This window comes from Salmo salar, chromosome 20 (assembly GCF_965601325.2).
Source record: "Salmo salar chromosome 20, fSalSal1, whole genome shotgun sequence".
NCBI lineage: Eukaryota > Metazoa > Chordata > Actinopteri > Salmoniformes > Salmonidae > Salmo > Salmo salar.
In genome coordinates, this window is record NC_138310.1 from 85326377 (window position 1) to 85353329 (window position 26953).

At 43.8% G+C, this 26953-nt stretch overlaps 1 protein-coding gene across 1 annotated transcript in view; it reads left to right on the top strand.

The window, feature by feature from the left end:
- The window catches only part of LOC106594828 (ventricular zone-expressed PH domain-containing protein), a 193066-nt gene extending 174397 nt beyond the window's left edge, over positions 1 to 18669 (top strand). The window contains exons 13-15 of the mRNA XM_045704029.2: positions 4405 to 4541; positions 13009 to 13062; positions 13178 to 18669. Coding sequence (XP_045559985.1) covers positions 4405 to 4541; positions 13009 to 13062; positions 13178 to 13360 — 374 coding nt within the window. The 3' untranslated portion in view covers positions 13361 to 18669. The remainder of the gene's footprint in view (positions 1 to 4404; positions 4542 to 13008; positions 13063 to 13177) is intronic.
- The last annotated feature ends 8284 nt before the right edge of the window (positions 18670 to 26953 follow it).

The window sequence follows — 26953 nt, forward strand, 5'->3', positions numbered from 1 at the left end:
ATAAGTAGGCTGTTTGTGTTTGTGTGGCTCTCCAGTGAATCAGGCTTGACGTGACTTGAATCTGTCCCGACGGGGCTTGGCTCTGTCCCGACGGGGCTTGGCTCTGTCCCGACGGGGCTTGGCTCTGTCCCGACGGGGCTTGGCTCTGTCCCGACGGGGCTTGGCTCTGTCCCGACGGGGCTTGGCTCTGTCCCGACGGGGCTTGGCTCTGTCTCGACTGGGTTTGAATCTCTCTTGACGGGGCTTCAATCTGTCTCAACGGGGTTGGTGCTCAAAGAAAGAAACAGAGACAACCATGAATAGAAAATCTACGATTCTGAAAACAACGACAAAAAAAACCTGGATTAATCCGCCATATAAAACAAACTAAAAGAGAATCTCTGACTTTCCTTATTTAACAGGGAGACCATCCTCCATTAGGTATCCCTCTGGGCTCAGACACCCCATCCGTGGTCCAACAGTGACCCCTCGGTCACCCTCTTGACCTCCTGATGACACTAACCCCCATCAGAACACATATTACACAATTACACTATTACACAATGGACCAGTGTAATAATGACTCACCATAAATAGTCTTGATACGTAGGTGAGACATTCTAATATAGCATGCAAAGCCCGCAGCAGGCATGTCCATACAGATCGCTGTAGAACCACACATCTCTGATGGATACGTACAGTAGGTAATAACTGTTTTCAGATGTCTTTGTTTTCACCTTGTTATGAAAATGCTGACTGCATTGTAGACAAACACAGTATTTAAAAGTTGCATGGTGCCATTTAAAACAGTGAAATTCCTTCCCAACTCTTAACGATGTTGGGGGGGGGAGAGAGAGAACTCCTAGGTTGTTTTCATCTCCTAAGGGGAAAAGGGAGCAGCAGTTGAGACTTGATCATCTTCCTAAGTGTTAAACCATTGGAATGCTTTTGAAGTGAAAGGTAATAGGTGTGAGAGTGTGTGTGGTTGTCCACCACTCTCTGTCTGTCTCTTTTCCTCTCTCCCCCTCCTCCCCCTGTGTATCTGACATATAGTTAGTTGAATGCTGTCCGTCTCCATTCCACGTTGATTCAACATCATCACATTGATATTGTTGGTTGAAATGACATGGAAACAACGTTGATTCAACCAGTGTTTTTGCCTAGTGGGACTGGACTGAAGGAGTTTTGGCTACCGTTCTCTTTGACAGGAGAATTTCAACACAGCCGAGCTTTCAACTGAAGCACAGCATCTTCAGCCACGTCTCAGATTAGATAGAGTTCTATCTTCTCTGTGGTAATTCTATTTTTAAGACACTAGTCTCCTGCGTGGCACAAACTGTGTGTGTGTGTGTGTGTGTGTGTGTGTGTGTGTGTGTGTGTGTGTGTGTGTGTGTGTGTGTGTGTGTGTGTGTGTGTGTGTGTGTGTGTGTGTGTGTGGGTGTGTGTGTGTGTGTGTGTGTGTGTGTGTGTGTGTGTGTGTGTGTGTGTGTGTGTGTGTGTGGTAATGATTCGAGTCTCTCTGTGACCCAGTATATCTCAGCGTGAACAGGCAGCCTGTAATCTACGCCTGCTGTACTCATCGCTACACGGACAAAGGTCCACTTTGTTTGGTTCTGGACCAGGCTGGCTCTGGTAGAGTGGACCAGAGTACCAGTGTTGCCTGGAGACACATACCCACAGACCCCAAACATACACACTAAAGTAAAGCACACACTCACAGGAACCCAGACCAGATAAACACAAGAGAGAGACAATGTGGGCAGAGTGTAACTAATCGGACCAGACATTGAGCCAGGTGTGTGTGTGTGTGTGTGTGTGTGTGTGTGTGTGTGTGTGTGTGTGTGTGTGTGTGTGTGTGTGTGTGTGTGTGTGTGTGTGGACCCCAGGCAGCGTCCTGTTCTGATGCCAGTATACCAGGATGTGATATTCTTCCCACAAGGACACATTCCTGTTATAGGACTTACTGAGACAACATACATTAGTCAATGTGAAAACCTACAGGAGATAAACATGTCAACTAGCCATTATTACCAAATGGTCACTGCCCTCTCTGTGCAGGAGATAAACATGTCAACTAGCCATTATTACCAAACGGTCACTGCCCTCTCTGTGCAGGAGATAAACATGTCAACTAGCCATTATTACCAAACGGTCACTGCCCTCTCTGTGCCCCTTTTGGCTTCAGTAGCGGGGGGAGGCTCATGGTTCCATGTGGTGTGGTAAAGGGGCACTTATGGTAAATCAAATCAGTGTGTGCGTGCGTGAGCACGCTTGTTTGTTTGACCAACACAGAGAGTGACAGCGATAGAAGGAGACTGTGTTTATCGGTGTATTGTATTTCGTTAGCATGTAGTTCATTTGTAACATGAGCAAATCATCGATGGATTGTGTTTCGTTGTAACATGAGCAAATCATCGATGGATTGTGTTTCGTTAGCCCGTGGTTAATTTGTAACATGAGTAAAGCATCGATGGATTGTGTTTCGTTAGCCCGTGGTTAATTTGTAACATGAGTAAAGCATCGATGGATTGTGTTTCGTTAGCCCGTGGTTAATTTGTAACATGAGTAAAGCATCGATGGATTGTGTTTCGTTAGCCCGTGGTTAATTTGTAACATGAGTAAAGCATCGATGGATTGTGTTTCGTTAGCCCGTGGTTAATTTATAACATGAGCAAACCATCAGTGTATTGTATTTCGCAGCAGGTTGACACATGATATGTTTATCGTCAGGTGTTAAACACATAAGGATGGGGAGTATACAGAACATTGGTATAGGTACTGTATAGGCCTATTTGGCTGTTCCTGTTGTCGTGTCTTTGGCTATGCCGGATTAAGTGATATGACATGCTATTCTATAAAATCCTTTCTCTATAATTAATATTACCTGATTGAGCTAAACATGTAAATGTAATTAACTAGAAAGTCGAGGCACCACGAAAGAGTGTTTATAGAGCTGTTATCTTCCGAATAAACTCTGAAAGACCTAGTAATATTTTACATGAATAACAATCAATATTAATCGTCACCTTATTTCAGTCTCATCTGAAAGTTGTACATTCTTGGTTATCTTCACGAACCCTGGCTAACAAGTTGAATCAGCAATACAAAATTGGGTTTCATTATTTATTTACTAAATACCTAACCAATCACACATAATTACATATACACAGAATGCAAATTATGTCATACAGAAAACGTCCCTGGTGGACAGAACCTGTATGATGGCTTGTTACACAAAGAGAGGGGGTTGGGCTTGAATGAAAGAGCGGGAAGACTGAGGAACAAAGGGGGAAGCTAAGCTTTCGTAAATACAGTATCTTATACATTCTAAGTTACCGCCCATTTGGAAAAGAAAAATGCAATAAATATTTACTCTGAGCTGCGCTTCGGTAGATTGGTCGTAGATGCTGGCCGGGTTGGCCAACAGATCTTCCTGTCCTCGGAAGAATGTCTCTGGTGGTAAATTGGATACGTTGTAGTATCTTCGTTGTGTGTTAGACTGGATACGTCGTCCGTCCTTTCCTAGCCCACGTTTACAGCTGCTGTTGCTAACGCAATGGCTAGGAGGTCTCACTTCTTTAGTGAATCAGAGTTCAAAGTTCATACCATTCACAACCAAAGCTCACGCTGAGGTTGGCTTAGTTCTGTAGTTGACATGTTAGTCCTTTTTAACGTATGGACTGTCGTCCTATCGTCCTCGGAACAGGAGGTTACATTTTCGTCAAGGGCTTATATAGTGGAGGGAGAGAAGGGTGTGTTTCATAGTTTATAACCCATGTCTCTTCACAGGGGCGGGCCACTGATTGAGCAGGGCTCTAACCTTATGAAAACCCAATTCTCTCATTTGGAAGCTAAAATTACATTTAATCTTTTCACAAATAGTTTCATTTAAATTGCATTTAAATTGAACAACAATTCCATGTGAATCTGATAACTAGAATGTGTAGACTTTCCCAGATACAGTTTATGTCGTCCTGTCATCAGTCATAATGTCTCAGATGACAACCGAACAGACATCATATTCATTAAGTACCAACGCATATTTTCAACTGGTTCTATTACCGAAATATGGTTCCTTTCCCCCCACTTGTTTGATGTTCCCAGACTCTCTATGTTTAACAAAGGCTATTCAAGAGTCCTTTAGTAGAGTCAGAGAGAGGGAAGGGAGAAAGGTATTTATGGGGGGAGACTAAAGAAGAGAGGAAAGGGGTATGCTATCTACAATTATTCACCCATTCCTCCTTTTTTTCAATCATCATGTCTTCCTGTATTTTTGTTTTGTTGTTCCAAGAGCTCGGTTGGTGCAGGGTGCTTGTGGGTTTGATTGTAACATGGGCTACATACACTGCATAAACAGGTGGTAAAAGTGAGTGGATGTGGATCACAGCTGATTGAGCGTTATGTTGTTTTGATTTGTCTCTCCAGTGGTGAACGAGGATGGCCAGCCGCTGATAGAGGGGAAACTGAAAGAGAAGCAGGTTCGCTGGAAGTTCATCAAGCGCTGGAAGACTCGCTACTTCACCCTGGCAGGAAACCAGCTCCTCTTCCGGAAGGGAAAATCTGTATGTATCCCTTTCAAACCTTTCAATACTTTAATTAGGTGTGATAATAAAACATCTAAGTGTTTGTCCTATATCCTAAGTGTTTGTCCTATATCTGAGAGATATAAGAAAGGTCAGGAAACTTTTTTATTTAATTTTTTACATGTATTTAAAAAGAAAAAAGTGTTGACTTTGAGAAAACGAGACCATAAAACAACGTGTTGAGGTCATGTAGTCATCAGAAATCCCATGAGTCATCACCATGTGCCAAACAAAGCGAAACACTCAACTTTATTACAATGAAAAAAAAGGTACAGTATTCATTCAACTTCAGCCACAATGTAATTAGAGCTGATCTGTTTTATCGTGCTGTTTGTGTGTGTGTAGTGTTGGTGTGTGTGTATGTCATTGAGCAGGGATTAGATGAGAGACCTTATTGTTAGTCAATGCCATGTTAGAGAGAGAGAGAGAGAGATGTGTCAACAGTAACCTTGGGAAAAACATTAACAGCAGACTCGTACATTTCCTCAGTGAAAACAATGTACTGAGCAAATGTCAAATTAGCTTTTGTTCCAAATGACTGTACGACAGACCACTTATTCACCCTGCACACCCTAATTGACAAACAAACAAACCAAAACAAAGGCAAAGTCTTCTCATGCTTTGTTGATTTCAAAAAAGCTTTTTACTCAATTTGGTATGAGGGTCTGCTATACAAATTGATGGAAAGTGGTACATCTCAGTAAGAAGAAAATAATGGTGTTCCAAAAAAGGTCCAGTTGCCACAAATACAGATTCCATCTAGACACCGTTGCCCTAGAGCAGTGGTTCCCAAACTTTCTATAGTCCCGTACCCCTTCAAACATTCAACCTCCAGCTGTACCCCCTCTAACACCAGGGTCAGCACTCTGTCAAATGTTGTTTCTTGACATCATTGTAAGCCTGCCACACAGACACTATATGATACATTTATTAAACATAAGAATGAGTGTGAGTTTTTGTCACAACCTGGCTCGTGGGAAGTGACAAAGAGCTCTTATAGGACCCGGGCACAAATAATAATATAATAATAATAAATAATTTTGCTCTTTATTTAACCATCTTATATAAAAAACCTTATTTGTTCATCGAAAATTGTGAATAACTCACGACAGGTTAATGAGAACTGTGTGCTTGAAAATATGCTCATAACTTTGCAATGCTGGGTTGTGTTAGTCTCTGTCTTAAATCATTTCCCACACACAGTCTGTACCTGTATTTAGTTTTCATGCTAGTGAGAGCCGAGAATCCACTCTCACGTAGGTATGTGGTTGCAAAGGGCATCAGTGTCTTACCAGCGTGATTTGCCAAGGCAGGATACTCTGAGCGCAGCCCTATCTAGAAATCTGGCAGTGGCTTCTGATTAAATTACATTTTCACAGAATCTCTTGTTGCAATTTCGATGAGGCTCTCTTGTTCAGATACCAGTAAGTGGACTGGAGGCAGGGCATGAAAGGGATAACGAATCCAGTTGTTTGTGTCATCCGTTTTGGGAAAGTACCTGCGTAATTGCGCACCCAACTCACTCAGGTGCTTCGCTATATCACATTTGACATTGTCCGTAAGCTTGAGTTCATTTGCACACAAACAATCATACAATGATGGAAAGACCTGTGTGTTGTCCTTGTTAATGCAGACAAAGAGCTCCAACTTCTTAATCATAGACTCAATTTTGTCCCGCACATTGAATATAATTGCGGAGAGTCCCTGTAATCCTAGATTCAGATCATTCAGGCGAAAAACATCACCTAGATAGGCCAGTCGTGAGAAACCCGTCATCATGCAAGCGGTCAGACAAGTGAAAATTATGGTCAGAAAATAAAACTTTAAGCTCGTCTCTCAATTAAAAATTAACGTGTCTGTACTTTGCCCCTTGATAACCAGCACACCCGAACGAGTTCAGGGGCCTTGCTTTAACAAAGTTAACCATTTTCACTGTATTGTCCAAAATGACTTTCAAGCTATTAGGCATTCCCTTGGCAGCAAGAGCCTCTCGGTTGATGCTGCAGTGTACCCAAGTGGCGTCGGGAGCAACTGCTTGCACGCGCATTACCACTCCACTATGTCTCCCTGTCATGGCTTTTGCGCCATCAGTACAGATACCAACACATCTTGACCACCAAAGTCCATTTGATGTCACAAAGCTGTCCACTGCTTTAAAAATAGCCTCTCATTTTGTCCTGGTTTCCAGTTGCTTACAGATGAGGATGTCTTCCTTAATTGACCCCCCCATAAACGTAAGGGACATATACCAGGAGCTGTGCCAGGCCCAACACGTCTGTTGACTCATCCAGCTGTAACGCATAGAATTCACTGGCTTGTATGCGAAGCAGTAATTGTTTCAAAACATCTCCTGCCATGTCACTGATGCGTCATGAAACAGTGTTGTTTGATGGAGACATTGTCTGTATATTTTCTGGGGCCTTTTCCCCCAGCATTGTCCCAGCCATATCTGCGGCAGCAGGAAGAATGAAGTCCTCCACAATAGTATGGGGCTTGCCTGTTCTAGCCACTCGGTAGCTCACCATATAAGACGTATCTAGCCCCTTCTTATTAATGGTATCAGTTGCTTTTGTACATGTCTTACTACCCAAAAGTCGTTTTAATTCTCGCTTGAAAAACTCCCGTGGCTTATTTTTCAAATTGGCATGTTTTGTTTCTAAATGTCTGCGCAAGAGTGAAGGTTTCATTGAGTTGTGTACTTTTACACATATAACACACTGTGGCTGAGGAAAGGCACTACTCCCAATATAAGTGAACCCCAAATCAATGTAGTTCTCATCATATTTGCTCCTCTTCGATGGTCCAACGTCCCTGTCTGTTGTTCGGTGCTTTCCCGGGTAAGGGGGCAGTAGCTCTTCGGCTGCATCAGATTCACAACTGTCAGTGTCCATGCTAGCTGGGCTAACAACACATGTAGAATTACTGATGTTAGCATTGGATGTACTCATGGAAGCAGAACAACTTGTGTCGTTGACAGGTGCAGGTGTAGTACTGCTGGTAGTAGCAGTACTACCAGTAGAGCTGGAATGTGTCTCTATGGACGCGGGCCTTGCTAAATGAACTGTTTAAAAATGTGAAGAAAAAATGGTATAATATTTTTTTTAAATATGAATCACATTTTTATTTGGCGTACCCCGATGGCATTGCGCGTACCCCTTACACGTACCCCAGTTTGGGAATACCTGTCCTAGAGCACAGAAAGAACTATACATACCTCCGCCTTAACATCAACGCCCCCCGGATAACGATCTGAGAGACAAGGCAAGAAGGGCCTTCTATGCCATCAAAAGGTAACATACAATTCGACATACCAATTAGGATCTGGCTAAAAATACTGGAATCAGTTATAGAACCTATTGCCCTTTATGGTTGTGAGGTCTGGGGTCCGCTCACCAACCAAGAATTCACAAAATGGGACAAACACCAAATTGAGACTGCATGCAGAATTCTGCAATAATATCCTCTGTGTACAACGTAAAACACCAAATAATGCATGCAGAGCAGAATAAGGCCGATACCCGCTAAGAATCAAAATCCAGAAAAGAGATGTTAAATTCTACAACCACCTAAAACGAAGCAATTTCCAAACCTTCCATAACAAAGCCATCACCTACAGAGAGATGAACCTAGAGAAGAGTCCCCTAGCAAGCTGGTCCTGGGGCTCTGTTCACAAACAGACCCCACAGAGCCCCAGGACAGAAACACAATTAGACCCAACCAAATCATGAGAGAACTAAAAGATAATTACTTGGCACATTGGAAAGAATTAACAAAAAAACAGAGCAAATTAGAATGCTATTTGGCCCTAAACAGAGATTACACAGTGGCAGAATAACTGACCACTGTGACTGACCCAAATTTAAGGAAAGTTTTCACTATACCCCGAAGGCAGACCTGGCTCTCAAGAGAAGACAGGCTATGTGCACACTGCCCACAAAATGAGGTGGAAACTGAGCTGCATTTCCTAACCTCCTGCCCAATGTATGACCATATTAGAGACACATATTTCCATCAGATTACACAGATCCACAAACAATTCAAAACCAATCCCAATTTTGATAAACTCCCATATCTATCTGGGTGAAATACCACAGTGTGCATCATAGCAGCAAGATGTGTGATTTGTTGTCACATGAAAAGGGCAACCAGTGAAGAACAAACACCATTTAACATTTTAAAACTCATATTTATGTTTCATTATTTTCCCTTTTGTACTTTAACTATTTGCACATAATATGACATTTGTCATGTTTATTATTTTGGAACTGTTGTGAGTGTAATGTTTACTGTTAATTTTTATTGTTTTTCGCTTTTGTTTATTTTCTAGTTCACTTGCTTTGGCAATGTTAACATATGTTTCCCATGGAGGGAGGGAGAGAGGGAGAGTTCTGAGGACTTTCCCCCCAGCCTTTGACAAACATTTTTATATGGTTGAAAGGATAAGTGAAATTGAAGTCTCTTGCCCAAGACAATATTCTTTGTATTGTCACCTGCAATTCCCTCTCACCACATGTCACTTCGGGAGACAGGTGCAGGAATGCGTAATATTTTTTTTTATTAAGCCCAAATTACGGCGTGCCGTGTAAAGGCACAGGGACAAAGACCAAACAAACACGTAACAAAACACAGGGTTGAAACCAAAAACAAAAGTGTGAGGAGTACCTCGAATAAATAACACAAGCGCAGAATGATTAACACATTTTAGTCATTTAGCAGACACTCTTATCCAGAGCAACTTACAGTAGAGTGCATACATTTTATTACATTTTTAAATACTGGTCCCCCGTGGGAATCGAACCCACGACCCTGGCGTTGCAAGCGCCATGCTCTACCAACTGAGCTACAGGGGATGCATGGCACAAGACCCGTAATCATCTGCGCAATCCACAAGGGCACGAAAGCCAAAACAACACAGCACAGTTACTCACACCACCAACGGACATTGTAACAATAATCGACAGCACCATGGTGAACAAAGGGCACATATATACAAATACAATCAGTGGGAATAGGGGACAGGTGTGCGTAATGAAAGTTCCGGAGGGATCCGTGACACCACAGCTGTTTAAAGCCACAAATTGGACCTCCTCTTTGTCTCTTGTTTTCTGAGCTCAATCTTGCCGTGCCAATGAATCAGTTCCAAATCAACCCATAATTTAGACCACTAATCAATACCGCTAACTTATACCACTAACCTCTACCGCTAACCTGTACCGCTAACCTGTACCGCTAACCTATACTGCTAACCTATACCGCTAACTTATACCACTAACCTACTTTCGGTAACCCTATACCGCTAAGCTATACCGCTAAGCTATACCGCTAACCTATACCGCTAACCTATACCGCTAACCTATACCACTAACTATACCCCTAACGCATACCACTAACCTATTCCCCTTGCATATACCACTAACCCATACCACTAACCCATACCACTAACCTATACCACTAACCTATACCACTAACCGATTCCCCTTACGTATACCCCTAACCTATACCCCTAACCTATACCCCTAACCTTTAACCCTAACCTTTACCCCTAACCTATACCACTAACCCATACCACTAACCCATACCACTAACCCATACCACTAACCTATTCCCCTTATGTATACCACTAACCTATACCACTAACCTATACCACTAACCTATACCACTAACCTATACCACTAACTTATACCACTAACCTATTCCCCTTACGTATACCACTAATGCATACCACTAACCTATTCCCCTTATGTATACCACTAACCCATACCACTAACCTATTCCCCTTATGTATACCACTAACCTATACCACTAACCTATACCACTAACCTATACCACTAACTTATACCACTAACCTATACCACTAACCTATTCCCCTTATGTATACCACTAACCTATACCACTAACATATACCCCTAACCTTTACCCCTAACCTATACCCCTGCCCCACCTATACCACTAACCTATTCCCCTTAAGTATACCACTAACCTATTCCCCTTACGTATACCACTAACCTATACCCCTAACCTATACCCCTCATCTATACCCTTAGGCACTCCTGTCGGTGTAGAGTGAGAGATGTGAGACAAGCTCATAATAAGTCACCTCAGAACAACCCCACCTGGATGATTATTAATGTACTTTGTGCCCCGTTGCATTTCACCTAACCGTTTCCCCAAAGCCTTAGGACACACGCAATAGGAACTAGGGGAGTGGCAAGTCTGTGTGAATACATGAGCAGTTTAACCACTGTAGCTAACAGAAGACAGACCCTCCACACAGACAGCCAGATCCTCACACACAACACACACACACACACACACACACACACACACACACACACACACACACAGGCTACAGAACTATAGCCGGCCGGGGGGTGGGGCTCTTAGAATGTGGGTATAGGTCTATGGAGAATAGCATCTAGCCTGTCCCTCGCTAATGGTCCATAAGGATATGGCTGTGGTGTATCAAACACACACACACACACACACATTCCAGAGTCATCCTGACGTGTGAGATGGGAGATAACAGTGTATTCCACGAGTCAGAGAGAAGTAGCGGTCTTGAGGGGTAGAGCATTAGAGACAGTGCTTATGGGCTCAAGGATTTCATTTCCTCCCATATATAAGGACCAAGACAATAAAACACCCTCTTGTCTTACTGCAGTAAATCTTTGCAAGAGGACCATAAAAGTTGATGTTTTGCGCTAATGTACTGTTGTTAAAAATCCTAGCAAACTTTTATTTTGTCACTGAAATATGTGGCATTAAACAACAGGTCTTCTACAACAGCCTCAAGGCAGCTGTTCAACAGTAAAACATGTCAGTGTCACAATGTTGAATGTTAATATTAACAATGTGCCTCTCGGAAACCTGGCAGGGTTTAAGTGTGTCAGAAAAATGCCCTTCATCATGTGTAGGGGTGATAGTGAAACACCATCAACAGCCTCCCTCCCCCCTCACTTTTACGCTGCTGCTACTCTCTGTTGTTATCTATGCATAGTCACTTTAATAACTCTACCTACATGTACATATTACCTCAACTAACCGGTGCCCCCGCACATTGACTCTGTACCGGTACCCCCCTGTATATAGCCTCGCTATTGTTATTTTACTGCTGCTCTTTAAATATTTGTTACTTATTATTTTTTCTTATTTAATTTTTTCTTAAAACTGCATTGTTGGTTAAGGGCTTGTAAGTAAGCATTTCACTGTAAGGTAGCTGTTGTAGTCGGTGCATGTGGCTAATTAAAATTTGATTTGATTCATCATGTGTAGTGGTGATAGTGAAACGACATAAAAAATGCCATTCATCATGTTTTTTATTTTATTTAACCTTTATTTAACCAGGCAAGTCAGTTAAGAACAAATTCTTATTTTCAATGACGGCCTACCAAAAGGAAAAAGGCCTCCTGCGGGGACGGGGGCTGGGATTAAAAATGTAAATAAATAAAAATATAGGACAAAACACACGTCACGACAAGAGAGACAACACAACACTACATAAAGAGAGACCTAAGACAACAACACATGACAACACAGCATGATAGCAACACATGACAACAACATGGTAGCAACACAACATGGCAGCAGCACAAAACATGGTACAAACATTATTGGGCACAGACAACAGCACAAAGGTCAAGAAGGTAGAGACAACAATACATCACACAAAGCAGCCACAACTGTCAGTAAGAATGTCCATGATTGAGTCTTTGAATGAAGAGATTGAGATAAAACTGTCCAGTTTGAGTGTTTGTTGCAGCTCGTTCCAGTCGCTAGCTGCAGCAAACTGAAAAGACGAGCGACCCAAAGATGTGTTCGCTTTGGGGACCTTTTAACAGAATGTGACTGGCAGAACAGGTGTTCTATGTGAAGGATGAGGGCTGCAGTAGATATCTCAGATAGGGGGGAGTGAACGGGTGTTGTATGTGGAGGATGAGGGCTGCAGTAGATATCTCAGATAGGGGCGAGTGAGGCCTAAGAGGGTTTTATAAATAAGCAACAACCAGTGGGTCTTGCGACGGGTAAACAGAGATGACTAGTTTCCAGAGGAGTATAGAGTGCAGTGATGTGTCCTATAAGGAGCATTGGTGGCAAATCTGATGGCCGAATGGTAAAGAACATCCAGCCGCTCGAGAGCACCTTTACCTGCCGATCTATAAATTACATCTCTCTAGTCTAGCATGGGTAGGATGGTCATCTGAATCAAGGTTAGTTTGGCAGCTGGGGTGAAAGAGGAGCGATTATGGTAGAAGAAACCAAGTCTAGATTTAACTTTAGCCTGCAGCTTTGATATGTGCTGAGAGAAGGACAGTGTAGTGGTGATAGTGAAACGACATCAATAGAATTGGATTGCTGCTCCAAAGGGTTCATTTATAACTATTTATTAATGTTTAACTAGAATCTCCCCATGTTGCTGAAAGGTTTCTCTCTGTCCTGTCTACTACAGAAGGATGAGCTAGACGACAGCACCATCGAGCTGAGCAAAGTGCAGAGCGTCAAGGTGGGTGAACTTCCAAGTCCGTTCATGTAACAACAATTCCATTCATACCCTTTGTCCACTTCTGATAACCCTCTGGTCTGGTCTGGTCTGTCTGTCTGTGTGTGTGTGTGTCCAGGTGGTGGCTAAGAAGCGGCGTGAGCGGGGTCTCCCCCGGGCCTTTGAGATCTTCACGGACAGTAAGACGTACGTCCTGAAGGCTCGTGATGAGAAGCATGCTGAGGAGTGGCTCCAGTGTATTAATGTTGCCGTGGCCCAGGCCAGAGAGAGAGAGAACAGAGAGGCCACCACCTACCTGTGACCTTATGACCTGGAAGATATTCTACTGTGACCCGTTCCTGACCCAGAAACACAACATACAGCCCCGCACTACTGTACCATCTACTAACAACAGCTGTGACGTCCACTGTTTCTGATCATCTGACAGGCCTGTGACGTCCACTGTTTCTGGTCATCTGACAGGCCTGTGACGTCCACTGTTTCTGGTCATCTGACAGGCCTGTGACGTCCACTGTTTCTGGTCATCTGACAGGCCTGTGACGTCCACTGTTTCTGGTCATCTGACAGCTGTGGGGCAGCGAAGACTGATATCCAGACATCATTACCAGAATTTTGTCATACATTTATATAGGGTATTGTTTCAGTATTTACAGCAATAAGGATCTTACTAGCAGTATGGACCTTCTATTTCCAGCAATAACAATCTACATAGTAAACCTAGCAATAAGAGCTCAATATGAACAGCATGAGAAAACCATCTTGGCCCAGACAGTGAAGATGAAAAACCCCAAATAGATAGCATATGAGAGCGTTTTACAGCAAACAAACAGATTTACTGTTATTAGCATTTAGCAGTATCATTTATTAATATACCGTCATTTAGCAGTATCATTTATTAATATACCGTCATTTAGCAGTATCATTTATTAATATACCGTCATTTGGCAGTATAATGTATTATTATACCGTAATTTAGCAGTATACTTTATTAATATACTGTCATTTAAAAAGTGGTATTACACTCACCCAGTGGGTGTAATATAGTGAGCTACAAAAGTATTGAGAAAGTTACAAACGCACAAATATCATACCTCCAAGACATGCTAACCTTTCACCATTACAATAACAGGGGAGATTAGCATTTTTGGCGGGGGTATGATATTTGTGCGTCTGTAACTTGCTCACTCATCATTATTCATGATTCATTCAGGATTATCCGTAATCATGGTAGCATCCACATTAATGTATCAGTGTTTAGAAACATATTATATTCTTATTTACAATAAAAGTGACTGCAAAATGACACAATACATTATTTACCATTCATTTCTATTGGGCACAAAATAATCTGAAACACAACCAAAACTAACAGAAAATGTATCTAACCAATTTGTAGAGTCACAAGCTTGTTGAGACCAAATGCTTATTGTATCATTTCAAATTCGAAGTGCTGGAGTACAGAGCCAAAACAACTGAAAATGTGTCACTGTCCCAAATACGTTGGGAGCACTCTGTATGTCATAGTTGATAAATGAACAGAATAGTCCTCTGGAGGTCTAAACAGAGACTCAGAACAACAGTGGGTGATATGGGCCACACTGCTGGGAGCTTTAGAACTACATTCTCTCTCCCTATAGGACACGCTCTTCTATGGAGAAACATGTTTATTGGCAAAGCTATCATCTTTTTATTCTCTTGCCTTTTCTTCCAAGAAAAGAGTGTGTGTGTGTGTGTGTGTGTGTGTGTGTGTGTGTGTGTGTGTGTGTGTGTGTGTGTGTGTTTACAATGATGAGCATTGACATTTCTGACTTGTCCATTAATAACTATACATTAAACCTATTGTTAGCAGAACTCTCATCACGCTGGAATCTACCACCCCTCCCCTAATTGGAGTAACTAGTGAACAACAACTCTTAGGCTTCTACTTCCAGTTTATACATACTATATACATTTTACAGACACAGTATATTTAACAATAGTTATCTTTTGTTTGTTTTTAGTTCCATCCTTAAGCTATTCTCAACCCCTCCCATTTATCTTTGAAGGCCACCCAGTTCTATTTGCCATATATTTACCAACTGTGCTGTTTCACCAAACTTCTGAACCTACTGTATATACATTTTACTTTAGTTATCTTGTTATTTTTTGTCCTAACCTTCAGCTACACTCAGCTTTCCAGTTAACCCATTGACTTGCCTTAATGAGCAATGTGTTCTAGAATCTGAACAAATGAAACAATTCACTCACAAACTGCTAAGAAAATCTAAGAATTGGACTGGAGATTTCCTTGTGGGTTCAGAACCAGCACCAGCTGTCATAATGAATGAACTGTTTCTGTGGACGATGCAGCCAGTTAAGTCATTTTGAATGATTTGTAAGTGTAGATGATGTACACTCAGCGGTCAGTGTATTAGGTACACCCAGCGGTCAGTATATTAGGTACACCGAGCGGTCAGTTTATTAGGTAGACCCAGTGGCCAGTTTATTAGGTACACCCACTGGTCAGTTTATTAGGTACACCCACTGGTCAGTTTATTAGGTACACCCACTGGTCAGTTTATTAGGTACACCCACTGGACAGTTTATTAGGTACACCCATCTAGTACCAGGTTGGACCCCCCCTTTGCCTTCAGAACAGCCAGATTTTTTTGTGGCCATGGATTCTACAAGGGGTGGCGTTCAAGCGTTGCTCAATTGGTATCAGACCTAATGTGTGCCAGGAACACATTTCCCACGCCATTACACCAATGCCACCAGCCTATACCGTTGACACCAGGCAGGATGGGGCCACAGACTGCTTACACCAAATCCTGACTCTGCCGTCAGCATGATGCAACAGGAACAGACATTTGTCAGACCAGGCAATGTTTTTCCAGTGTTTGTCCAGTGTTGGTGATCGCGTGCCCACTGGAGCTGCTTCTTCTTGTTTTTAGCTGAAAGTGTAACCCGGTGTGGTCATCTGCTGTAATTGCCCATCCGTGACAAGGAGCGATGACTTGTGCGTTCTGAGATTGCTGTTCTTCACACCACTGTTGTACTGTGCCGTTATTTGCCTGTTAGCTGGCATTCTCCTTCAACCTTTGCCCAAAGGACTGACTGGATGTTTTTTGTTTGCAGCACCATTCTCTGTAAACCCTAGACACTGTCGTGCGTGAAAAGCCCAGGAGGGGGTCTGTTTCTGAGGTACTGGATCTGGTGCGCCTGGCACCGACGATCATACCACGCTCAAAGTCACTTAGGTGACTCGTTTTGCCCATTCTAATGTTCAATCAAACAGTAACTGAATGCCTCAATGCCTGTCTGCCTGCTTTATATAGCAAGCCACGGCCACGTGACTCACTGTCTGTAGGAACAACCTATTTTCTGAACTGGCCACTGTGTGTATATGAGCAGCCAGAGAAACCCTGTAATACTCTACACCCCCTCAGTGGTCATATACGAATTAGAGACCTAGAGACCGACAAAGCATAGAGCCTGGAGTAGCTGAATCTTTAGCAAGCACTCTACCGTTAGTTACCATGTGTTTTATTAGGACACTTAAACCTGGTGAGGTATGCCTGTGTCAAGTTAGTGACTGTGTTTTAGCCCAGCTCCTGTGCCACGTCTAGATGTGTGTAAATAGTTTTGGTTCAGGGCCTGGCTGTTTCCTGTAGCCCTGTGGCTCTCTAGGTGAATGTTGGGTCTACACTGCCTGCTGTACGGCATGCTGTATGGCCTGCTCTGTAATGCTATAGTAGTGTCAGCCATAACAGCAGAGCGGAGTGCCGGGCCGGGATTTCTCACATGAATCAGCTTACACATGTATGTTTCTCTAACTGACGACCTCTTCTGGGACCGACCTGGCAGCCACCGGAGCCAACGTTTGCTTACAACAATTATTTACATCACACCTTTCTCCTCAGCCCCTCCCCTCTTATCCTCCTCCTCTCCCTGACCCAATTACACAGCTCTGCTCAGGCCCCAGAATTTCACAGCCAATAGCACAGTCCACTAGTGATACAGGCAATACTTATTGTAGAAGTGTCAACTCTGTTTAAGTGCAGTACAGTTCAACACTCCTAATTCAATGAGCCTATGTTCTTTTGACTCGCTCCAGATATTCATTGTCTTACGTCAGGTGGCGTCACTCCTACGCGACGCTCGTCCCTCAACCTCAGTGCAGGCGGAATCTACGCACATCTGACGTAGGACAATGCCAGATATCAGCATGCTAGTGTTCACCCATATTTCAGGAGTGGACTATATATTCCCATACAGTATGTCCATATTCTAGCTAGACTCCGTTCCCTGCCATGCCAACCCATCGCGAAATCACGACACAGAAGTCTGTGCGTCAGCCACTACACTATGGTGCCATGGTGATGACGTCATCGTTTTACTACTGCGTCGATTTCTGAATGTTTGAAGACAATGTCTTGTAAATATTCTAGAACCAGTTATGTCAACGCTTTTTCCTCTCCCGTCACTGCCATCTTGCCCTAGATCCAGAGCTTCTCGGGTCTTTGAGCCAAAATGAGTTGTTGTTTTGTTGTGTTTCTTCATAACTGAATGCATTTACAGTTTCCTGTTACGGGGACATTAAGATGATATGTGTATATTAGTGGTGTCTCTTACGCCTGACGTCAGAGGAAGTCTTTCTGTGACAATGAAAACGTCTATGCTTGTGAGAGCCATTCCATGCTAGGAGCCTTCAGTAGTATGTAAAACGATCCTGTTTAGATTCAATAACACAAAGGAAGTGTATCTTCTACTGTTCTAGACTACACCAATAATCACAGATTTTGTATTTTTGAACAGAATTTACAAAAAGTATTAATGTTTTTGAATGTACGGTATAACTGATTTTCAGTAGAGAAAATTGTAGATGACATGATAACACTCTTCTATAGTGTTTTTTATGTTATAGATTGTATTAATAACCACTTTGGTTTTCATTTTGAGGACAGTATTTATTTTTCCTGTATTGTAAAATCATGCCTGAAAAAACAGCTGATGCTTAATGCTTAGTGAAATAGATTTTCTATGCATCACTTTAATATGATATGTTCTTATTTTTCTGTGCAACAATATAACTGTAAAGACAAATGAATGGTGTTGCTTCTTTATGATAGAATATTATTAAGACATCTTACATTTCTGCATTCATGCCTCAGTTACATGTCTGTCTCTGCCCTGTGTTTCTGCCTTCATGTCTCAGTTACATGTCTGACTCTGCCCTGTGTTTCTGCCTTCATGCCTCAGTTACATGTCTGACTCTGCCCTGTGTTTCTGCCTTCATGCCTCAGTTACATGTCTGACTCTGCCCTGTGTTTCTGCCTTCATGCCTCAGTTACATGCCTGACTCTGCCCTGTGTTTCTGCCTTCATGTCTCACTTACATGTCTGTCTCTGCCCTGTGTTTCTGCCTTCATGTCTCAGTTACATGTCTGACTCTGCCCTGTGTTTCTGCCTTCATGTCTCAGTTACATGCCTGACTCTGCTCTGTGTTTCTGCCTTCATGTCTCAGTTACATGCCTGACTCTGCCCTGTGTTTCTGCCTTCATGTCTCAGTAACATGTCTGACTCTGCCCTGTGTTCTCGCTCTAAGGATTATTAAATATCATCAATAAAATGAAGAGTTTTATCATTCAAAATCACACAGCTTCATAGCACCCATAGCTAATGTGAAAATGGGTCTAAAACAGAGATGGTAAATGACAGAAGTAGTGGTATATTACAGAATACAAAAGGAAACCCAGCCGCGAGCTGCCCAGTGACACGAGCATACCAGACGAGCTAAATGCCTTTTATACTCACTTTGAGGCAAGCAACACTGAAGCATACATGAGAGCACCAGCTGTTCCGGACGACTGTGTGATCACGCTCTCCGTAGCCTATGTGAGCAAGACCTTTAAATAGGTCAACATTCTCAAAGCCGCTGGGCTAGACAGATTACCAGGACGTGTACTCAAAGCATGCGTGGACCAATTGGCAAGTGTCTTCACTGACATTTTCAACCTCTCCCTGACCGAGTCTGTAATACCTACATGCTTCAAACAGACCACCATAGTCCCTGTGCCCAAGAAAGCGAAGGTAACCTGCCTAAATAATTACCGCCTGTAGCACTCATGTCGGTAGCCATGAAGCGCTTTGAAAGGCTGGTCATGGCTCACATTAACATCATCATGCCGGAAACCCTAGACCCACTCCCAATTTGCATACCACCCCAACAGATCCACAGATGACGAAATCTCACTCCACACTGCCATTTCCCACCTGGACAAAAGGAACACCTATGTGAGAATGCTGTTCATTGACTACAGCTCAGCGTTCAACACCAGAGTGCCCACAAAGCTCATCACTAAGCTGAGGACCCTGGAACTTAACACCTCCCTCTGCAACTGGATCCTGGACTTCCTGACAGGCCGCCCCCAGGTGGTAAGGGTAGGCAACAACACATTTGCCACGCTGATCCTCAACCCCTCAGGGGTGCGTGCTGAGTCCCCTCCTGTACTCCCCACGATTGCGTGGCCAAGCATGACTCAAACACCACCATTAAGTTTGCTGACGACACAGCAGTGGTAAGCCTGATCACCGACAACGAGGAGACAGCCTATAGGGAGGAGGTCAGAGACCTGGCAGTGTGGTGCCAGGGCAACATCCTCTCCCTTAATGTGAGCAAGACAAAGGGGCTGATTGTGGACTACAGGAAAAGACGGGAGAAATAGGCCCCCATTAACATCGACAGGGCTGTAGTGGAGCGGCTCGAGAGTTTCAAGTTCACCAACGAACTATCATGGTCCAAACACACCTAGACAGTTGTGAAGAGGGCACGACAACACTTTTTCCCCCTCAGGAGAATGAAAAGATTTGGCATGGGTCCCCAGATCCTCTAAAAGTTCTACAGCTGCACCATCGAGAGCATCCTGACCGGTTGCATCACCACCTGGTAAAGCAACTGCTCGGCGTCTGACCGTAAGGCGCTGCCCAGGGTAAGTGCATATGGCCCAGTACATCACTGGGGCCAAGCTTCCTGCCATGCAGGACCTATATACTAGGCGGTGTCAGGGGAAGGCCCAAATAATTGTCAAAGACTCCAGTCACCCAAGTCACCCAAGTCATAGACTGTTCTCTCTGCTACCGCACGGCAAGCTGTACCGGATCGCCAAGTCTCAGACCAAAAGACTCATTATCAGACTAAAAGACTCCTTAACAGCTTCTACCACCATGCCATAAGACTGCTAAACAATTCATCAAATGGCCACCCAGACTATTTACCCCCTTTGTTTTTACACTTCTGCTAATCGCTGTTTATTAGCTATGCATAGTCACTTTACAAATTACCTCGACTAACCTGTACCCCCACACATTGACTCGGTACCGGTACCCCCTGTATAGAGCCTCGTTATTGTTATTTTAATATTCTTGTATTATTAAAAAAAAAATATATATATATATACTGCTCCAAAAAATAAAGGGAACACTTAAACAACACAATGTAACTCCAAGTCAATCACACTTCTGTGAAATCAAACTGTCCACTTAGGAAGCAACACTGATTGACAATACATTTCAAATGCTGTTGTGCAAATGGAATAGACAACAGGTGGAAATTATAGGCAATTAGCAAGACACCCCCAATAAAGGAGTGGTTCTGCAGGTGGGGACCACAGACCACTTCTCAGTTCCTATGCTTCCTGGCTGATGTTTTGGTCACTTTTGAATGCTGGCGGTGCTTTCACTCTAGTGGTAGCATGAGACGGAGTCTACAACCCACACAAGTGGCTCAGGTAGTGCAGCTCATCCAGGATGGCACATCAATGCGAGCTGTGGCAAGAAGGTTTGCTGTGTCTGTCAGCGTAGTGTCCAGAACATGGAGGGGCTACCAGGAGACAGGCCAGTACATCAGGAGACGTGGAGGAAGCCGTAGGAGGGCAACAACCCAGCAGCAGGACCGCTACCTCCGCCTTTGTGAAAGGAGGAGCAGGAGAAGCACTGCCAGAGCCCTGCAAAATGACCTCCAGCAGGCCACAAATGTGCATGTGTCTGCTCAAACGGTCAGAAACAGACTCCATGAGGGTGGTATGAGGACCCGACATCCACAGGTGGGGGTTGAGCTGACAGCCCAACACCGTGCAGGACGTTTGGCATTTGCCAGAGAACAGCAAGATTGGCAAATTCGCCACTGGCGCCCTGTGCTCTTCACAGATGAAAGCAGGTTCACACTGAGCACGTGACAGACGTGACAGAGTCTGGAGACGCCGTGGAGAACATTCTGCTGCCTGCAACATCCTCCAGCATGACCGGTTTGGCGGTGGGTCAGTCATGGTGTGGGGTGGCATTTCTTTGGGGGGCCGCACAGCCCTCCATGTGCTCGCCAGAGGTAGCCTGACTGCCATTAGGTACCGAGATGAGATCCTCAGACCCCTTGTGAGACCATATGCTGGTGCGGTTGGCCCTGGGTTCCTCCTAATGCAAGACAATGCTAGACCTCATGTGGCTGGAGTGTGTCAGCAGTTCCTGCAAGAGGAAGGCATTGATGCTATGGACTGGCCCGCCCGTTCCCCAGACCTGAATCCAATTGAGCACATCTGGGACATCATGTCTCGCTTCATCCACCAACACCACGTTGCACCACAGACTGTCCAGGAGTTGGCAGATGCTTTAGTCCAGGTCTGGGAGGAGATCCCTCAGGAGACCATCTGCCACCTCATCAGGAGCATGCCCAGGCGTTGTAGGGAGGTCATACAGGCACGTGGAGGCCACACACACTACTGAGCCTCATTTTGACTTGTTTTAAGGACATTACATCAAAGTTGGATCAGCCTGTAGTGTGGTTTTCCACTTTAATTTTGAGTGTGACTCCAAATCCAGACCTCCATGGGTTGATAAATTGGATTTCCATTGATTATTTTTGTGTGATTTTGTTGTCAGCACATTCAACTATGTAAAGAAAAAAGTATTTAATAAGATTATTTATTTCATTCAGATCTAGGATGTTTTATTTTAGTGTTCCCTTTATTTTTTGGAGCAATATATATATATATATATATATATATATATATATATATCTTCACTTGTAGTTGATTTAGTAAATATTTTCTTAACTCTATTTCTTGAACTGCATTGTTAGTTAAGGACTTGTAAGTAAGTATTTCACGGTAAGGTCTTCCTACACCTGTTGTATTCGGCGCATATGACAAATAAAATTTGATTTGATTTATCCCACCTGGTTTGAGTTCAGAGATCTCACACGCATGGCCTGTCTGGCGTCTGCAGTCTGTTTCACACACACACACACACACACACACACACACGGTTGGCGTCTACTGTCTGCTGCTGCTTGAAAGGTTTTCAGCTTCTGGAGATAATTTCACCCATTCTGTACACACACACACACACACACACACACACACACACACACACACACACAAGGTTTGAGTTCAGCTTCTGGGGATAATTTCAGGCATCCGTACACAAATTACAGCATGAAGAGGACTGGGAAGGACAGGCGGAGAACATCACAGATATTCATGATTATAACCTTATTTAAAGATGCTGCTAACATTGAACAGACGAGCAATCACACACTCGCACAGCTTTTTTTAATGTGAATTTTCTGGACTTTTTAGGGAGTACAAATGTATTCCCGTTAAAAATCCTATGTTCCCTAACTCCAAAACCCCTAAACTTAACCCTAAACCCCTAAACTTAACCCTAAACCTAACCCTTAAGCCTAAAAAATAGCATTTTAACAAATTCAGGACATTAAAAAAGTCATGACTTTTCTATTAAAAAAATCTTGTTTTCCTACCTTGTCAGGATATGCTGGTGACTTGTCAGGACATTCTGGTCCTGATAATGTAGGAAAACGCATGCACTCACACACACACCAGATGCCAACCATGCCATGTGATGCATGTTAGTGATGCCTGCTAGTGATGTGTGCAGATTGCTTTGCTTGCACAATGTAGTTGTAATGAATTCTGTTTGTAGGTCCATTCAACAGGTTTCAGAGAGTTTATATTGGCAGTAACTCAACTTTTTACATGCTGAATTCATGGCGTCGCCAAGCTGTCGAGTGTGTAGTAAGATTTTCATGAGCTGTTACCATGACAATGTATAACGTTAAAAAGATGTGGCATACACACTTCCTTATACAGCAGGATTATGTGTTAAACACGTGTTAAACACTCCTTGTGCCAATAGATGTCATTATGCTCTCATTAGAGAAATCACAAGCATTTCTGGAGACTGGTTTATCATCTGCAGAAGGGGTTGGAAGGAGCTGTGTATTCAACAATGGGCCCAGCTTAAAATGGACCATTCTGAAGACAATTGAGGCTAATAATTCATAATATGAAGAGGGATTTCTCCAACCAACATTCAAAACTAGTTCTCCATTTATGGGAATACCAGTGAATCCCCAGTGTTTCTGAGTAGAGTAAGTCAGTGGAGGGTCGGAGAATTCCTCCACAGCAAATGTAGCATTAAGAGTCAGTCTGTGGAGATGTCAGGGTCGGAGAATTCCCTCACAGCAAATGTAGCGTCACCAAGACCTGTCACCTGGAGAAGTCAGGTTCACCAAGACCTATCAACTGGAGATGAGGTAGATTTAACACCAGGCCTAAAGATATGCTCTTTCTTTTTCTCTTTCTATTTTTGTCTCCCTTTCTCTATCTCTCTTGCTCTCTCGCAGCATCCTCCCGTTCCCTCTTTCACTAAACGGTTTCTTGAAGAACACTTCCATTTGGCATCATCGAGGCCTCGCTCTGCAATGATAAAGATTTATCATCACTTCTTCCTCTTCAGTTAGATAACTGACCCGTCAACAAAACAAAAATCAAGGAACCGGAGAGAACGATGTGAATGCCACAGGGTGGCCGGGTCAGAGGCGATAAATTAGCGATCTCTTTCGGTCAGATGGCAGGGATTTCCAACACTCGTTGGCATGTTTTACTGGAAGTGGTTGCTACAATGCAGAGAGTAGCATAGTGTCACAGTCCTGTTTTAGGGTTGCACCTTTCTGGTAACTTTCCCAAAAATGTCAGGTTTTCCAGAAATCCTGGTTTGAAGGTTCTGGATTTCCTGCTTATTCCTTGCTGATTGACGAAATCTGCCAACCGTGTTTTCAGAAAATGTTGAAACCCTAGTCTTGTCATAGCTGCCACACCGAACACGGAGGAGAGTCTTTACACATGACTCCTCAATCATCGTAGAAATAGACAGACAGGGTGTAGATGTTACCTCTTACTCCAAATGAGAGATGTTCACTGACCTTAAATGACATGAATATCAGCCCCCAGTAGCCCTACAGTCTAACGGAGATGTACTCTTTATTAATTAAACATACTCAACACTTGTCCCCATGAAAACCCATGGCAACAAAGTGGTGTGATTTTCTCTGTCATCATTCCACAGCTCCTGACTGTGTGAAGCTGATTAATGCACACTCACTCTCTCTGCATTACTTAAGCACAAGTGGTTTGAAAGACATAGAAGGGGGGAGTGGGAGAACGATGAAGAGAATTGAGAAAGTTGAGAAGAAAGACAATAGAGAGGAGCTGAACGGAGAGGAGAGAGAATGAGAGAGGAGAAGAAAGTGGGAAAGTAAAATTGTGGTACAGGGAGAACAGTGGGAGGGAGGCTCTCTTCACAGAACAGATCTCCTCCCACCAGGATGTTCTGGACCCCCTTAAAACAAGGGTTGTGTCCTTCAACATCCCAGCGCCATGGTACACTCCTGAGCTGCGTGCCATGAAAGCCCAAGGACGACAACTAAACTCAGCAAAAAAAGAAACATCCCTTTTTCAGGACCCTGTCTTTCAAAGATAATTAGTAAAAATACAAATAACTTCACAGATCTTCATTGTAAAGGGTTTAAACACTGTTTCCCATGCTTGTTCAATGAACCATAAACAATTAATGAGCATGCACCTGTGGAACAGTCGTTAAGACACTAACAGCTTACAGGCGGTAGGCAATTAAGGTCACAGGTATGAAACTTAGGACACTAAAGAGGCCTTTCTACTGACTGAAAAACCCCAAAAGAAAGATGCCCAGGGTCCCTGCTCATCTGCGTGAAAGTGCCTTAGGCATGCTGCAAGGAGGCATGAGGACTGCAGATGTGGCCAGGGCAATAAATTGCAATGTCCGTACTGTGAGACGCCTAAGACAGCGCTACAGGGAGATAGGACGGACAGCTGATCATCCTCACAGTGGCAGACCACGTGTAACAACACCTGCACAGGATCGGTACATCTGAACATCACACCTGCGGGACAGGTACAGGATGGCAACAACAACTGCCGAGTTACACCAGGAATGCACAATCCCTCCATCAGTGCTCAGACTGTCCGCAATAGGCTGAGAGAGGCTGGACTGAAGGATTTTAGGCCTGTTGTAAGGCAGGTCCTCACCAGACATCACCAGCAACAACATTGCCTATGGGCACAAACCCATCGTCGCTGGACCAGACAGGACTGGCAAAAAGTGCTCTTCACTGACGAGTCGCGGTTTTGTCTCACCAGGGGTGATGGTCAGATTCGCCTTTATCGTTAAAGGAATGAGCATTAAACCGAGGCCTGTACTCTGGAGCGGGATCGATTTGGAGTTGGAGGGTCCGTCATGGTCTGGGGCAGTGTGTCACAGCATCATCGGACTGAGCTTGTTGTCATTGCAGGCAATCTTAACGCTGTGTGTTACAGGGAAGACATCCTCCTCCCTCATGTGGTACCCTTTCTGCAGGCTCATCCTGACATCACCCTCCAGCATGACAATGCCACCAGCCATACTGCTCGTTCTGTGCGTGATTTCCTGCAAGACATAAATGTCAGTGTTCTGCCATGGCCAGCGAAGAGCCCGGATCTCAATCCCATTGAGCACGTCTGTGACCTGTTGGATCGGAGGGTGAGGGCTAGTGCCATTCCCCCCAGAAATGTCCGGGAACTTGCAGGTGCCTTGGTGGAAGAGTGGGGTAACATCTCACAGCAAGAACTGGCAAATCTGGTGCAGTCCATGAGGAGGAGATGCACTGCAGTACTTAATGCAGCTGGTGGCCACACCAGATACTGACTGTTACTTTTTTGACCCCCCCTTTGTTCAGGGACACTTTATTCCATTTCTGTTAGTCACATGTCTGTGGAACTTGTTCAGTGTATGTCTCACTTGTTGAATCTTGTTATGTTCATACAAATATTTACACATGTTAAGTTTGCTGAAAATAAACTCAGTTGGAGGACGAGAGGACGTTTATTTTTTGCTGAGTTTAGAAGGGCTCTGCAAACTGGGAGCCATAAAAATACCACATTCACAACTGCAAGGACTTACTTGCCACAGTTTTGAAGTACCAAAAGTTTGTTACAAAAGGGGGGCAGGCAAATGACAGGTCAAGGGCAGGCAGAGGTCAGTAGTCCAGAGCAGAGTCTGAAAGGCAGGCAGGCTCAGGGTCAGGGCAGGCAGAGGTCAGTAATCCAGAGCAGAGTCTGAAAGGCAGGCAGGGTCAGGGTCAGGGCAGGCAGAGGTCAGTAATCCAGGGTGGTATAACAAGGTACAGAACGACAGGCAGGCACAGGGTCAAGGCAGGCAGAATGGTCAAAAACCGGGAAATCTAGAAAACAGGAACTAGAGACAGACAGGAGCATGGGAAAAAACGCTGGTAGGCTTGACGAAACAAAACTAACTGGCAACAGACAAACAGAGAACACAGGTATAAGTACACTGGGGATAATGGGAAGATGGGCGACACCTGGAGGGGGGTGGAGACAATCACAAAGACTGGTGAAGCAGATTAGGGTGTGACACTGTGCTGCTGATGCTGGGAACATGTCCATCCTCATCCACCAGGACCGGTCTGCAGCATTTGTCCTCAGATTTTAACTGACCACATGTAGCGGGTTCTTGGTGTTTCCATAAAC